Source organism: Hyposmocoma kahamanoa, unplaced genomic scaffold (assembly GCF_003589595.1).
Source record: "Hyposmocoma kahamanoa isolate Upper Pololo Valley unplaced genomic scaffold, ASM358959v1 117, whole genome shotgun sequence".
NCBI lineage: Eukaryota > Metazoa > Arthropoda > Insecta > Lepidoptera > Cosmopterigidae > Hyposmocoma > Hyposmocoma kahamanoa.
The window spans coordinates 2455034-2470165 of NW_020653397.1; the positions used below are offsets into that span (position 1 = coordinate 2455034).

At 36.0% G+C, this 15132-nt stretch overlaps 1 protein-coding gene across 1 annotated transcript in view; it reads left to right on the top strand.

Annotated features, from left to right (window-relative positions):
- The window catches only part of LOC113239916 (protein sel-1 homolog 1), a 24325-nt gene extending 11338 nt beyond the window's left edge, over window positions 1–12987 (top strand). The window contains exons 6-12 of the mRNA XM_026477076.1: window positions 1693–1815; window positions 3730–3835; window positions 7144–7292; window positions 9361–9526; window positions 11344–11509; window positions 11936–12140; window positions 12577–12987. Coding sequence (XP_026332861.1) covers window positions 1693–1815; window positions 3730–3835; window positions 7144–7292; window positions 9361–9526; window positions 11344–11509; window positions 11936–12140; window positions 12577–12729 — 1068 coding nt within the window. The 3' untranslated portion in view covers window positions 12730–12987. The remainder of the gene's footprint in view (window positions 1–1692; window positions 1816–3729; window positions 3836–7143; window positions 7293–9360; window positions 9527–11343; window positions 11510–11935; window positions 12141–12576) is intronic.
- The last annotated feature ends 2145 nt before the right edge of the window (window positions 12988–15132 follow it).

Sequence of the window (15132 nt, forward strand, 5' to 3'; positions counted from 1 at the left end):
GTATTTCCCGAAAAGTACAATTTGGGGCTATTCAAGGCTAGAGTGAAGCATTTTTTAGGCAAACGCGTCCCATCGTCGGTCACATCGTCGCTTAACATCAGGTGAGATTGTGGCCAAGCGTGTGTCTATTATATATATATATAAAAAAATAAAAAATAATAATTAAATTTATTACTGTCCGCTGCTCTAAACTTTTCAATCTATCTACTAACAATTAACTAAGTAAACAGGTAAAAGTAAAACTCATACAACCAACTGCCAAGTATTTATAATTGCGAGAATTAAAAATACTTACATTTTATTTATTATTTCGTCACATTGTTTGAGAAAAGCACTATATATGCCTCGGCGGGAACGGGGATCACTCGGCCTTGTAACTCATCCCACGCATCCTGCAATCCCTTACTTCCCAGTATCGAGTATATAACCAAAAATAGAGACGAAATGTCATTTAATTTGTTTGAAAACTATTCTGCCAAATCATTACGGTGAGAACTGCGCTCCGATTGGCCAGCCCGAATTCGCGTCAATTGTTTCACTTTAAATCGACCAGTTTAACTTGAGCTTTGCCGCAATGGATTAATTACCGATAAAATGTGATTCCGTTTGTTTTGTAATTAGATGTTTTGCTGTTTTTCCCACGCCACCGAATGGAACAGCTCCCCAATTGTTAGAGATATTATCTTTATTACAATAAATACAGAATATATTTGGAATGTACGGAGGCACACAGGTCAGTTGTTGGCGCTGTACTGTTTCAGCTTTCTAATTTGTGATTTCAGCGCAAACGAGAATTGATATATAAAAATGGTACCATTTGCCTGATGACTTGCCAGGGATGGATGGCCCTTGTTTCGTCTCTATTTCTGTTTACATACTCGATGCTTCCCAGCCTCTGCAATAATGTACTTATTTCTATGATCACTTAAACGCCCAATGTACATTATAACTCTTTCTTTTCTTTCTTTTTTTTTAATGCTCTCGCGGCTGTCACACTACCCCTCCTACGTAAAGTATCGTATGTCGAAATTGCCAAGTTTACAGGGGAGCGTTTTAAACTTCTGAATTCACTGAAATAAGCATAACACGTGACTTTAGCATTTCTCAGTTTTATTCGGCAAAGCTTGTTACTCGCATAGAGTATTATAAAATTCTAGATATCGGTTAGATGATCACTCTATGTGAGTAGCGAGTGAATTCAGAACTCTCAAATACTCCCCTGTAAACTTGGCAATTTCGACATACGATCCTTTACGTAGGAGGGGTCTAATGAACGAAATCCAATTCTATTATTAAAATGTAACATGTGTACTGCACCTGCATCCTGACTTTCATTCACACCGGAATCGATCCGATCAGGTAGTCCCGAAATCAGATGGGTTACTGAGCGAGAAGATGAACCTGATTCCTACTATATCTTTCTAATTTGTGAGTTAAATCAACTATTTTTCCGATTAGAAATGTCAAAAGTTTCCGGTCGGCCAGTTGTGAATCGTTATGCGCTCGGAAAAGACTCAGTTTCCGAACGGGAGAAGCAATCAAAATCAAGCTGCTGGAATAAATCTCAATTGTTCTGCGTTTTATTGAAATACAGCACTGTAATGTCCTTATTGATAAACCCGATACTAAAAGTATGAAAATACGATTTCAACGTCGCAAAATTTTAAAGTGAATCAAAATTGTGTTGTTCAGATTTATCTGGAAGGCGGCGATGGCATTAAGGCGGACAATGACACGGCACTGCGCTACTTCCGCAAAGCTTCGGAACTCAACAACCCCGTCGGTCAGAGCGGACTCGGCATTATGTACTTGCATGTGAGTAATTATTGTGAGAATAGCTCTGGGCATAATGGTACGGGGCGCTGTGATACGGGAACTATGTGTAATTTACAATTTTTACGTTGCACGCATACTATTTTTAACTAAACTCTACACAAATGGAAGCAGTAACTTAGTTAGAATGTACCAAAAACAAACAATATTGGTTGCACTTGTAATTTTAAGTAATAAAAATACCTACCTTAAAAGTTCATAGAATTATATCTATTGGCCAAGTTTTATTGAAACCAGTTACCGGAAAGAAAAATCGCGGGAAACCGTTTTCATCCCCTAATTTGCCACCCTTACAGATGGAATATTTCATCAAATTTAAATGGGACAATACTAAAATACCCTCTTTCCTACAAAAAAAATCGTTAGAATCGGTTCACAAATGCCGAGTTATCGGCTAACATACATATATAAAAAAAGGAAGAAATTTCTTTTACAAATAAGCACGTACCTTATGTTTGGGTTTTGCTTGTTGCTAAATGTGTTTTTGTTTTTTCTGTACAATAAATGATTAAGTAATAAAATAAAATTCACAGTCAAATTGAGAACCTCCTCATTTTTTTAAGTCGGTTAAACATTAAATATTAATATACAGTATATTAAGTAAATAGAAAATGAATTTAGAAAAAAGATAAAAATAAATGACTACAATTACTTTATACTTTATATAATTTAACCATATAGATTGACAAAAATATAGTGGCTTTTTGTAGTTACAGATTTTACATTACAAATTTTTAGTTTAACTACTAAAATTACGTTTTGAGTTTCTTTTACCTGTTTAAGGTGATAGCTCTATAGCCAAAGCTCAATATATAAATAATAATAATTAGATATCGAGTTCTTAGGTTGTCGCGATTGTTACACATAGGAAATGAAACTATTTTTCCGGATTTAAATCGCGTATATTTGTTTTTTCAAACAAACCGACGTTTCGGGCCTTTTGCAGGTCCCATGGTCACGGTTGACTGAGGTGGTACAGTCTTCAACCAGTTATGTCTAATATTGATGCAAACCACCCTATTTTTTCACTATAGTTACAATATTTCTACAAACAAAATCTAGATATATTTAAAAAAAAAGAGATATCCATAGTAGACCTGTAAGGGATCCAAATAGACTGGTTTGTAATGTAATGTGCCTAGACTGTCCTACTATAAAAATCAATGCAATGATATGTGTGTCCAAATATATAATGCTCTACCAAACGACATTAAAATGTTATGTTGGATGTTTCGCAAAGACACGATTAGGTTCGGTTAGGTTATGTTAAGTTAGGTTTAGAAGAAAAGAACATTTTCCTCTCAAAATTACTTTCGAGGTTATGAAAATTCGAGCAAAAGTTGTTTCTGGAAAATGTCATTTCGAACTACTGACAGGTAACCGGCTTAAAGACAAAAATTATTACACGTCAACATTACAGTGACTGATTTCTTAAATAAACATTGACATATAAATTACTACTGATATTATAATATTATTTCATTGTTTCACTTTTATAATTTTTGCTATTATTTGAATTGACTGTGAATTGAAATAAAATTAGAACTTTAAGGATGTTTTGTGCATGTCTACTGACGTTATTTGTAATCTAATATTAATTAATTGTAATTCAATCAAAACAAGTATAATTTTGCATGCCAAATGTGGAAAAATATCGCTCTATCTCTCTACTGTGTTCCATCTCTTGTTCACTATATTTTAAGCTAATAAATTTTCATTTCATTAAATTAAAATTCATGTCCATGATGAAAAAGACGTTGCGTGTTTTCACCCGCTCGGACCGCCGCCCGACACGTAACGCACAATGTATTTTTCGTTCTTATTACGTGGACATAAAACTTGTTCTGACCAGCTCAATGCTATACCGTGTCACTAAGTGTGGTGCTTTTGTCTCAGGGTCGCGGCGTCCCGAAGGACACGAGTGCCGCGTTCAAGTACTTCACCTTGGCTGCGAACCAGGGCTGGGTGGAGGGGCAGCTCCATCTAGGATTCATGTACTTCGGTGAGTACCTTTGTTATAAGCATGCGTTTACCTTTTTTGACCTTAGAACAGAAGGGGCCAGGACTTACCTTGGAAGGCACCTTGAGTTTTTTATAGTGTCACTGTTTTGTTTTTTGGCTCACAACAATGTCTACACTTTTTGAATTGCGAATGTGATTTGATAAGTGGGTTTTAGCATTAAGAAAGTTTTTGTGGATTATTTGAAATATCACTCGCGTACATCTGGTTGTCTACTCTATTATATTCTTAAGTTCCAGGCTTCTCTTGAAGAATTTTGCCAATGTCAAGTCAGTCATGGGAGTTACACACACTGCCCTTTAGTCTATTTAGGCTTCTGGAACAATACAAACAGCGTGATATACCATGACCATTAAAGATATTTAAATAGATAAATTTTATGTTTTAAGTTTGTTAATACTAATAAAATCAGTTATTAAATTTAAGAGGGGATTTGTTAAAACAAATTACAAAAGATGGAAATTTACGGTACGAGGAATAGAAGGTTGAAGACTATCATAAATAGAACATGTTCTCGTAGGGCAGTTGAAATAGTTATTTGTTATGTTAGGCTGAAAAGTTGTTGTTTGACGGGAGCGCTTATATTGAAAGTTAGGATTCAAAATTAGATTCTTGAGCTTAGCGAGGGTTTCAAGACACGAGACGCAAAACAACTTTGCTGCCGAGCGAAACACACAACTTTTCACCTCACTGCAGTAAGGAAAATGGTAAATAAAAGAAAAACAGTTGAACTATAAAACATCAGTTTTTTTAATTAGAAGAAAAAGTTTATCTTCGGATGCGTTCTGAATTTACACCTCATCAATTTTTATTCTTGCTTGTACTTTTATTTTGTGTGATTATTGAAATTATTTTAGTTCTTCGATGAATTAAAATAATTTAATAAACACAATTAGTTGTCATTATCAATTTAATGTCAACAATAATAAGAATAAAATATACCAACAGATTTATATTACATAAAGTAATGTACGATAAATCGCGTAGATGAACGTGTTGTTATACCTTTTTCATATAAAGAAAAAGTTAGGTGCACCACAGTCCATCATCAAGTCCGAATTTCAAAAACATTTTAACGCTAGTGCTAAAAACGCTTTTGCGCGCAAATTCTAATGAGAAAGAAAGCCTTCCTTCAGTGCTAGTGAGGTGAAAAATATACGATCTGGACCTTCATGCAGGCCACATTCTGTATTTATTTTTATTTAAGTATTTATAAGTATTTATTTATTAGCAATCTTGTAAAGTACATATTAAAATTTTAAACAAAATTATTAAATTCTTTTAAATAATAAAAATTTTAAATCTTAATAATAATTAATTCTAATTCTAATGATAATAATAATTCAAACTCTAATTTTAATTTTAATAATATATCACTCCCAATAAAAAAAAACTTATGTACTAATTATTATTACTACAGTACACCGGCACGCTATGATGGCCGTTTTGACAGATTACAATAGTGAGGTCAAATCTCAATTCATTGTCGAAAAAAATATATTCAAATGCGACTTGCGTCTATAAGATTTATAACTAGTATTGCAAGGGGTAGCTGATTAGAAAGTCTTAATAAAACAAAAATAAAAATATTTACTTAATATATGGTCCATTCGAAGCTGCTTTGTTTTGCATTGAGCTTTGACGCAAGTTTGCCGGAGGTAGAAGTTGTGCTGGACAGCGATCCTGTAAGTGACGAGCGTATATTTGTTTTTCAAACAAACCGACGTTTCGGGCCCTTTACAGGTCCCATCGTCACGGTTGACTGACAGTCAACCGTGATCGTGACGTCAAATCCGGAAAAATAGTTTCATTTCCTATGTGTAACAATCGCGAAAACCTACGAACTCGAACAGATATTAAATTTTACAGTGTCGTTGTAGTTTAATCCTTTTAACCAGAATTGTATGTTCCATGGCTTAGTTGGCATAAGGTCTGCCGCGGTTTGCTAGAAGACGCCGAATCCGGCCGGATCGAAGGAATTTTTTCTAAGTGTTCGATCTTTGTATTAATAATTATAACAAACTAGTGGAGTAATTTCCATATATATAGAAAAAAAGGGGAGAATTGGTATGGGGGCGGGGTTCGTGTCGCCTCGACTTGATCAAAATGATCATATCCAGGTGACACGCCTACAAACATCGCCACAGTGACATGGCGATCGTTGTACATACAAGATCTCTCGTAAAACGTGAAAATGCCAAGTTGTAGCGATACACCTTGTAAAAATTGGAGGGAAAACAAAAATTTTAAAACTAGTGAGATAACATTCCACCGGGTATTTGCATTTCTAGTTACTATTTCTATTATTATTCAATGTTTTCTTTTTGCCTCCATAGAAATTTCTAGACTCAAATATAGTGATGTTCATTTACAATGACTGATGTTTATCGACAATAATTTTTTACTGAAATGTTTGAATTTCTTACTAAGATTTTTGTAATTAAAGTCCCTAAAATATCGAAGCGAAAAGCATTCACGTTAAATTGACTTTTTGATTGACTAAACATTTTATTTCGAGTAACTTGCAAATTAATGTAATCCTATTTGGTCAATAAAGCTTATTATTATTATTATTACTTTAACACAACTCATATTTCGGACAACCGTCTCAATGGCTGAACCAGGATGAAAAAAATACTGAAATATTGTAATATAACTCTTACTCAAGTGACTGTAGGTTTAATTTTGTAGTAAATTTTAAAATTGTGTGACGTCGTTTTCACATTTTAAGCCTTACCCAATCAAAACCTTTAAGTTATGTTAGTAGATAATAGAGCGTAAAGTTTGAACTGCACACAAACTAAAAAGTGGCGACATCGGCACCCGATCTTACATAGCGTCATTACATATCTCCCCTTTTTTCCTACATCTATGGTAATTTCACACAAAAATAATTGAATATCAACTCAATGCAAATTTAATTACAATGAATAGCTACACCTCTAGCCAGGGCTGGTGGCCGTGAAGTTACCTAACTGGGTGACGAAATACTTCCATAGATTTCTCATAGATGGCGCTATGGCTAAAAAGTCTTTGAAAACCAAATCCAAAGATCCGACAAGAAGCACATAGAAAAATTCGTGAGGTCCGCTGGTTCGTTCCTTGGCTTAGTTGGCATAGTGTCTGCCACGGTTTGCTAGAAGACGTCGGTTCGAATCCGGCCGGATCGAAAGAATTTTAATCTTTGTAGTAATAATTATAACAGTCTTGTATGGGTATTAGGTTAGAGCTAAGAGTGAGCGCGCATTAAATATTTACTAAACGTCGTGTGCCCATCGGTGTGTCGCCAGGCGGTATCGGCATCCGGCGCGACTTCAAGCAGGCCAACAAGTACTTCTCGCTGGCGTCGCAGTCGGGCCACGTGCTGGCGCTATACCACCTCGGCCAGATGCACGCGCAGGGGCTCGGCGTGCTGCGCTCCTGCACCACCGCCGTTGAGGTACATTTCTTTTTCAGATTTCAGCTGGTGACCATACTCGTGACAATAACCCATCGAGTATATAACCAGAAATAGAGACGAAATGTCATTTAATTTGTTTGAAAACTATTCTGCCAAATCATTACGGTGACAACTGCGCTCCGATTGGCCAGCCTGAATTCGAAACAATTGACCGGTGTCGTCAATTGTTTCATTTCAAATTGACCAGTTTAACTTGAGCTTTGCTATAATGGACGTAATTGAATAATTGTATGTTTTTCCCACACCCCCGAATGGAACAGCCCCCCATAATTAGAGGTATTATCTTTATTATAATAAATACAGAATATTTTTGGAATATACGGAGACGTACACACAAATCAGTTGTTGGCGCTGTACTATTTCAGCGTTCTAATTTGTGATTTTAGTGCAAACGAGAGTTAATATTTAAAATTGATATAAGGCTGATTTGACTGATGAATTGCCAGTGATGGATGGCCCTTATTTCGTCTCTATTTCTATTTATTTACTCGATGCAATAACCTTTTCATAACTTAAGAGCGATGTAGAATAACATGCCATACAGGCGCTGCCGGAGCGTTGCGATGTGGCATCGCATGTTTATCGGACAAGGTGCTAGGAGTTGAAGCGGGAGGGGAGATGCTGTGCGAAGTAAGCGGCGTTACGTTGCGACATCGCACCGCCCGCGTGGCACTTGTGCGTTGAAATCATAGCGTTGCGACAGACGCAACGCCCGTGTAGTATCGCTTTAAGGCGAGTCACTGGAAGAGGAACAGAGAAAAATGTTTTGCTAGATTAAATGATTTAGGTATTTAATATTAAATAACGCTCTTACAAACAATATACGATACACTTAGGGATATTGTTTAAAAAATGTGCTAATTTGTTACACGATAGGAAGTAACTTAACTATCGTATAAAATCCTTAAAACTGACTAAAGTAAAAATCTAAAACGAATTATTTAAGAATAAAATATCTAACTTCTCGCATAATTTTTATATGTAGATATTTTTCTTTAAATAACAGAGAACCTGCTAAATTTTGGTTTTCAACTGAAGCCCTATAGTTATTAAATTCACATTTACACCTAAACTCGAAAATTGCCTAACGGCTTCGTCAGATCTGTCTCGATTTTTTCCGCCTGTTCTTAATTTAATAATTGTAATTTTTGTGCGCGAAACGCGCGGGCGCCCCCCATACCTCACCTAAAATCTAGGCTCATGGTCAAATACATCGCCTTAATGCATTTTGTTATTCGTGTAGAATACAATTTTTAATTGTAGCACCAACCTTTTCTTTTGTAACTGTCACTGGGTATCATAAAAAAATTAAAAATAAAATCCTCGGGGGTTGTTGATTGTTCGACACTCGATCGAATGTAATGTTAATTCAAGTTCCAACTGGTTTAAAGACACCGCATTAAGGGTCATATTCTAGAACTCTACTCAATGCTCAAGTCAGGATTTGAGTATGGTTTAAAGCACTCGAAATCATACTCAAGTCCCTGCCATTAGGGTCGTATTTCCAGTGCTTGTGTTTCCAGTGCAATCCTGACTTGAGCATTGAGTAGAGTTCTAGAATACGACCCTAAGAGTCGTTACTAACGCAGGTAGAATTCAAATTTTACTAATACTAATACGGTTCATTTTACTTGGGTCGAAGGGCAGAGACACTGGCTTTATTTCAGAATATATATTTTTTTATAAACGTATTTAAAGCCATTTGAAAAATGTATATCGTATACCATACGTGGTCTATTTAGTTCAGTTGATATAAAAAAAAATCATTGGTATATGTATAGTATCTATTTTATACAGCGATTTTTTTGTAAAATTTCGAGGTAACTTTGGTTTTTTTTTCTATCGCGAAAATTTTTAGGAATCTTGTGTTCATTCCGTACAGTAATCAGAGTATATCCTCAATTTTACTATATATTTTTTCAAAAGTGATTGATTCGACATTTTCATAGTTATGCGGAACCAACCAACGCCATTTCGCGTTGTATTGACTCTTAACTTCCATGTTTACCTGTTACGCAGTTTTTTCATATGCAATATGTTGTTCCAGCTGTTTAAAAACGTATGCGAACGTGGGGGCTGGGGAGCCCGATTGATGCTTGCCCATGCAGCATGGCGTGCCAGAGACGCCGATTCCTCTCTATTGCAGTACCTCGCACTGGCTGAGCGGGGGTACGAAGTGGCTCAGAGTAACGCTGCGTTCCTGCTCGATAATGGTAAGTTCATATAGCACTCTTACATGACCACTACACGGTTGATGTCATCGAGCCGCAAACGCCTCACTACTGCGTTACATTTGGCCGAGCTTGCTCCGTGGGTGCAAAGTAGCTCAATGTAACGCTGCATTCCGGCTTAATAATGGTAAGTTATAACACTCTTATATGACCACTGTATGGGTGGTGTTATTGAGACGAGAACTTCTCACTACTGCGGTACCTTGTATAAAAAGGGAATCGAATTGGTTTAGAGTGACGCTGCATTTCTGCTTGATAACGGTAACGTTTACCACTCTTATATTGCCAAAATATAGCTGCTGTCATCGAGACACAATTTCCTTACTACTGCGGTACCTCGCAATTATCAAAAGGTGAAACTAACTGGTTCAGAGCGACGCTGCATTGCTGCTTAATAACGGCAACTTTTCGGCTAGTTTTCTTAAATGATTATTTTATAATTGGTGTCATTGAGGCCTTGCAGTACCTCGCCAAAAGGTCAAACAAAAAGGGTTACGATATGTTGTGCAAGACATTACTGCGTGTCGGCTTAGTAATATCACAGATCTTTAAGAGATAAGTTTAAGGAAATTAACTTTCTTACACTAGCCTCACAGTACATTCATGAAAAGAGGAATATAGAGGAATATTTTTCATAATTTCTTTATGAAAAATAGTGACAGACATAACATTAATACGAGAAATAAAAATAAACTACCTGTTCTTGATAGTGGTCTTCACAAAGTCAAAAAATCATTTAAGGGGCAATGTATACGCTTCTATAACAAGATTCCGGTTGATATACAAAATTTGCCTTTCACGAGGTTTAAAACTATAGTGAAACAAAAACTTTATACTAAAGGGTATTATACAACTTCTGCGTACTTGGATGACAAAAATCCGTGGTAGTAACCCGTTTAGCTCATGGAGGTAGTCTCGATCTCTGTTTCAAATAAAAAAAATATATATATTGTAAATGTTGAATGTGTACAAATGTTATTTACAAAGAACAACCGCTAGAGTTTCTTGCTCATTCTTCTCAGGGAAATTTGCCTTACGAATGAGAGGTAGAGTTTAACCATTGTGACGATTTCAAGTGTAATAATGTTTACCTATGAAAAAAAGATTATTTTGAATTTGACTTAGATTACTGTTAATATTAACTTATAGCACTTTTATATGACCACTATATAATCAATAACCTGTAGCAGTACTTCGCACTGGCCGAAAAGGGTTATGATGTGTGATATAAATAATTACTGCGTGTCTGCTTGGTAATAACTTATAGCACTAAAAGCCTTAAGTAAAAACTTACAAAACAAATTATATTTGTTGAGAGCTGGAGCCTAAAGTAAAATAAAATATATATATAAATAATAATAAAACTTTTATTTTAGGTCTCCCAACTCAGATTACATCATTATATTCATAAGTAGGTACTAAGAATTTTATACAGATAAGACACGCGCATGTGAGTATAGTATCCAGTATTACTAAATGGAAATATCAATTCGTGTTTTTGTTATTTCTCCATGCATGCAAAACGCTTCCTACTGTGAGGTTTATAATACGATCTTACAGTGCTGTTTTACAACCACTATAAAGCCATTTAAGAGTATAAGAGCTTTGAAATCAGTCTCTAAATCACTTGTGGCTGGTTTACACAATATTAATATTTCTGTAGAGCGTTTTTATATAATTGTAAAAGGCGAGTGTTATTTTAATGAATTTCAGTACAACTGATCACTTCCACGATGGTTTGACCAGTCTCCTAACTATTTGGACGGCACGGACAGGGCTTCACGTATGTGTATGTCCAGGGGAGGTGCAGCTGTTCGACGAGGCGGAGCGGTGGGCTCGCGCGTTGCAGCTGTGGGGCCGCGCCGCCGCGCAGGGCTGCAGCGCCGCCAGGGTCAAGCTGGGCGACTACCACTACTACGGCCTGGGCACTGCGCAGGATCTGGAGGCCGCGGCGCACCACTACAGGTACCATTTACTTATTTAATTTTTTTTTGCTATTATGACATACAATTTTTTTTTTGTGAAAACACTCCACTAGTTTTTATTATTAACCGACTTCAAAAAAAAGGAGGACGTTCCCAATTCGACTGTATTCTTTTATAAAACATTTTTAGTGGAAAGTGGGTACCTCTGCATTGGTCCCATTTAAATTTTAAGAATATATTCCTCCTATAAGGGTGGCAAACTAGGGGATGAATCCGGTTTCGCGCACTTTCCGTTAACCGATTGCAATAAAACTTGGCGATACATGTAATTCCAATAAAAAAACCGATAAGCAATCTTTTGAGGTTGCATTTTTTTATTAAAACAAAGATTGTACACTCATGGTATTAAATAAAATAAATATTTGGACTGCCAGCTTATATTAAAATCGAATACTTCTCCCAACAGGATAGCATCGGAGCAGCTGCATAACGCGCAAGCCACGTTCAACCTCGGCTACATGCACGAGCGAGGACTCGGCCTCGCACAAGACCTGCACTTGGCCAAGCGCTGCTACGACTTGGCAGCTGACACATCGCCCGACGCGAGATTGCCCGCCGCCCTTGCGCTAGCCAAGTTGAATGCTGCTACCGCCCTCTCCCAGCTATATGACGTGAGTATTGTATCTATACAGCTCACAGCCGGTGTCTTGGCTATGAACTTAAAAGATTTGTTATAATTATTAATACAAAGATCGAACACTAAGAAAAATTTTTCTATGACATCTCCGTCGCACAAGATCCGACCATTGTGTTTATTTATTTATTTATTCAGAAAACCAACGGCGTTACAAAAAAAACTATTTTTACATTGTATATATAGGCTAAAAGTAAGGCTAATTACAGGTTTCCCTTGTTTTAATCTTTGTTGTTGTTGTTTTAATCTGTGTTGGTTGTTTTAATCTTAGAATCGATGTAATTAGTTTCTTCTAGTCCCACACACACAAGTGGGACGAAATCGTGGACTAGGCGACTAGGACTAGGGTCCCACTGCTATCACTGTGAAAATACGCATTAAAATGTAAATAAATCTCTCAGTCCATATTACAGAGTCCGCTGGCTATGGTATTTCTCTCCGGAGAATCAACTCTACTCTCCAACTGGGACCTATATCTCATCACGGCACTCCTCGGCGCTTTGGGCCTGGTGGTCTACATTCGGCGGCCTGAAAGACCGATCCGACCCAATCCTGCAGAGAACTAATTTATTTATAAATATTTATGTGAATAAATAACGAGGACTTTTGTTTGATCAGTGTTTGTACAGAGAGAAAGGTTTTTGAATTTCCTGGTTTGGCTCCGCACGCGTATCAACAGCACGCGTATGAAACGCACGTGTATAAAACGGATGCGTATCAAACGCACGCGTATCAACCGCACGCGTATCGACCGCACGGGTATTGACCGCGGCATGCGTATCAACGTTTTAAGATCAGTCAATGAAGCATAGGTAGATAGAAGAAGAAGAAGAAGATATGCATGCGGAGCATGGTTACCTCCAAAAAATCAGTAATCGATTGATCGATTTTGTACTAATATTACTATTATTTAGAAAATGTTTATTGTGTTAGTTTTGTTATAATTATTTCCCTTTATGACATTATAATATAAGAAATATTGTAATATCATAAACACTCGGAATAATTTGGAAAAAATGTTCTTAAAGTTATTTTATTTAAAGTTTATTTGTTTTTTTTACGCGTACATGAAGTTCTGTTATCGGGCTACATTTAAGGCGAGATTACTTACAGTAATGTAGTTCAATCGTTATATAAATCCAAATTATACATGAAACTCGCACCTACGGTGAAACAGCTTTCACTGCAAAAAAAACATGAAAACAACTCATGAAAATAACTTATGAATGAAATTTATATACAAAAACAAAGACACAGTAATACATATTATATATTACAGATAGCTTATTATAGTATAACATTTTATTATAACATACATAAACTTTCAAAGTACTCAGTAACCCTAAAACACAAAATAACTAAGTTTTAACTTGTTTTCTGTAAATTTTTGCAAATATAAATCAAGCCGCTGTTCCACTGGTGGTGCGATGTATATTCTTCTAGGCTCAAACGTTAACCGCACGAGTCAAAAAATAAATAAAAATCTAAAACGATACGAACGTCGTGTATCAAAATATTTACATTAAACAAACATAATAAAATTCTTACCCTCGGTAAAAGTTACTATATGAATTTTTAAACATTATTTCATGTACAATTTTCAACCTTATACCAAACTTATAATAAGAATGAGGAATGTTAAAAGCTCACGAAGTCAAAATATCAAGCAAGTTTCACTTGCTTTATGACGGTTCAACATACACTAGTTACATCAACCAGCCAAGATTATGACCAATTGTAAATAGAGCCCGCTATAACAGCACGGTGCAAATGTTAACAGTAACTGGTTGTTGCATTGACAATATTTTGATCCAATAGAAGGTGAGCCGCGACAATGACGACTGTTTAGATAAGTTAGTAAATTAGAATGGGTGTAATTTTACAACACCATATGGAAGAGTGAGACGGTTAGTTGTAAGTCGTTTCGACTGAGATGTAAAAAGGCCCATCAAAAATGTTATTTATTTAATTCGCACCATCGGTGTAATAAGGTTATATCTTCAAAATGACGACTTTTCAGAAAAGAATAAGTTTATATTATTTTTATGACATGCATGTGATAAAAGCTCTTTTGGCGTATGAGCACATGTGGTTTTATTACACCAAGGGTACGAAATGTTGGTCGTTTTGAAGCTTATAAAATAGCGCCGGGACATTGTAACTAATACCAGATGGCGTTTATAGCTGGGGCACTTACCTTGTTGAATTTGTTACTACACAGCCTCTTTCTAAACATTACAATTCGTAAAAACTTGTCACCACAAAGCGGTGGTGGAGTTAACGATCAATTGGTTTTGGATACTAGAATCGACAAAGTCGCCCCAGTCCATAATCAACTTGAGTAGTGTGAAAGAGTGAGAAAAATATATGTAGTTCATATACCTCTTTTAATTTCACGTTAATAATGTTCTTTTCTTATGTAACTGTCCAGCTGTTTAACTTTATGGTGACTTAGTTAAATCAGATTTGTAAATAAATATATCTTAAATAAACATTTTGTAAACTTCACTTTGATTTTTTTTTTCCATAAAATAAAATTTACGTTAAGGTAAAGCATATTATTTTAATTATTTAATACAAAGATCGAACACTCAGAAAAAATTCCTTCGATCCGGTCGGATTCGAACCGACGTGTTCTTGCATACCGTGTCAGACGCTATACCAACTAAGCCACGGAACGAACCCACGGACCTCACGAATTTTTCTATGTGCTTGCGTCGTATCTTTGTACTTGGTCTTTCAACGACTTTTTAGTCGTAGCGCCATCTATGAGAAATCTATGACAGATTTATCACCCAGTTAGTACCTTTACAGCTACCAGTCCTGGCGAGAGATGTCGCTATTCACTGTATTAATTAAATTACATATTATTTTGTTAAATTTAACAATATATTGACCCGGTAGACGCTTACACAATCAAAAATTTTTTCGCTTCCTATTTGTAGAAATAACCTCAGTCACCACTGTCT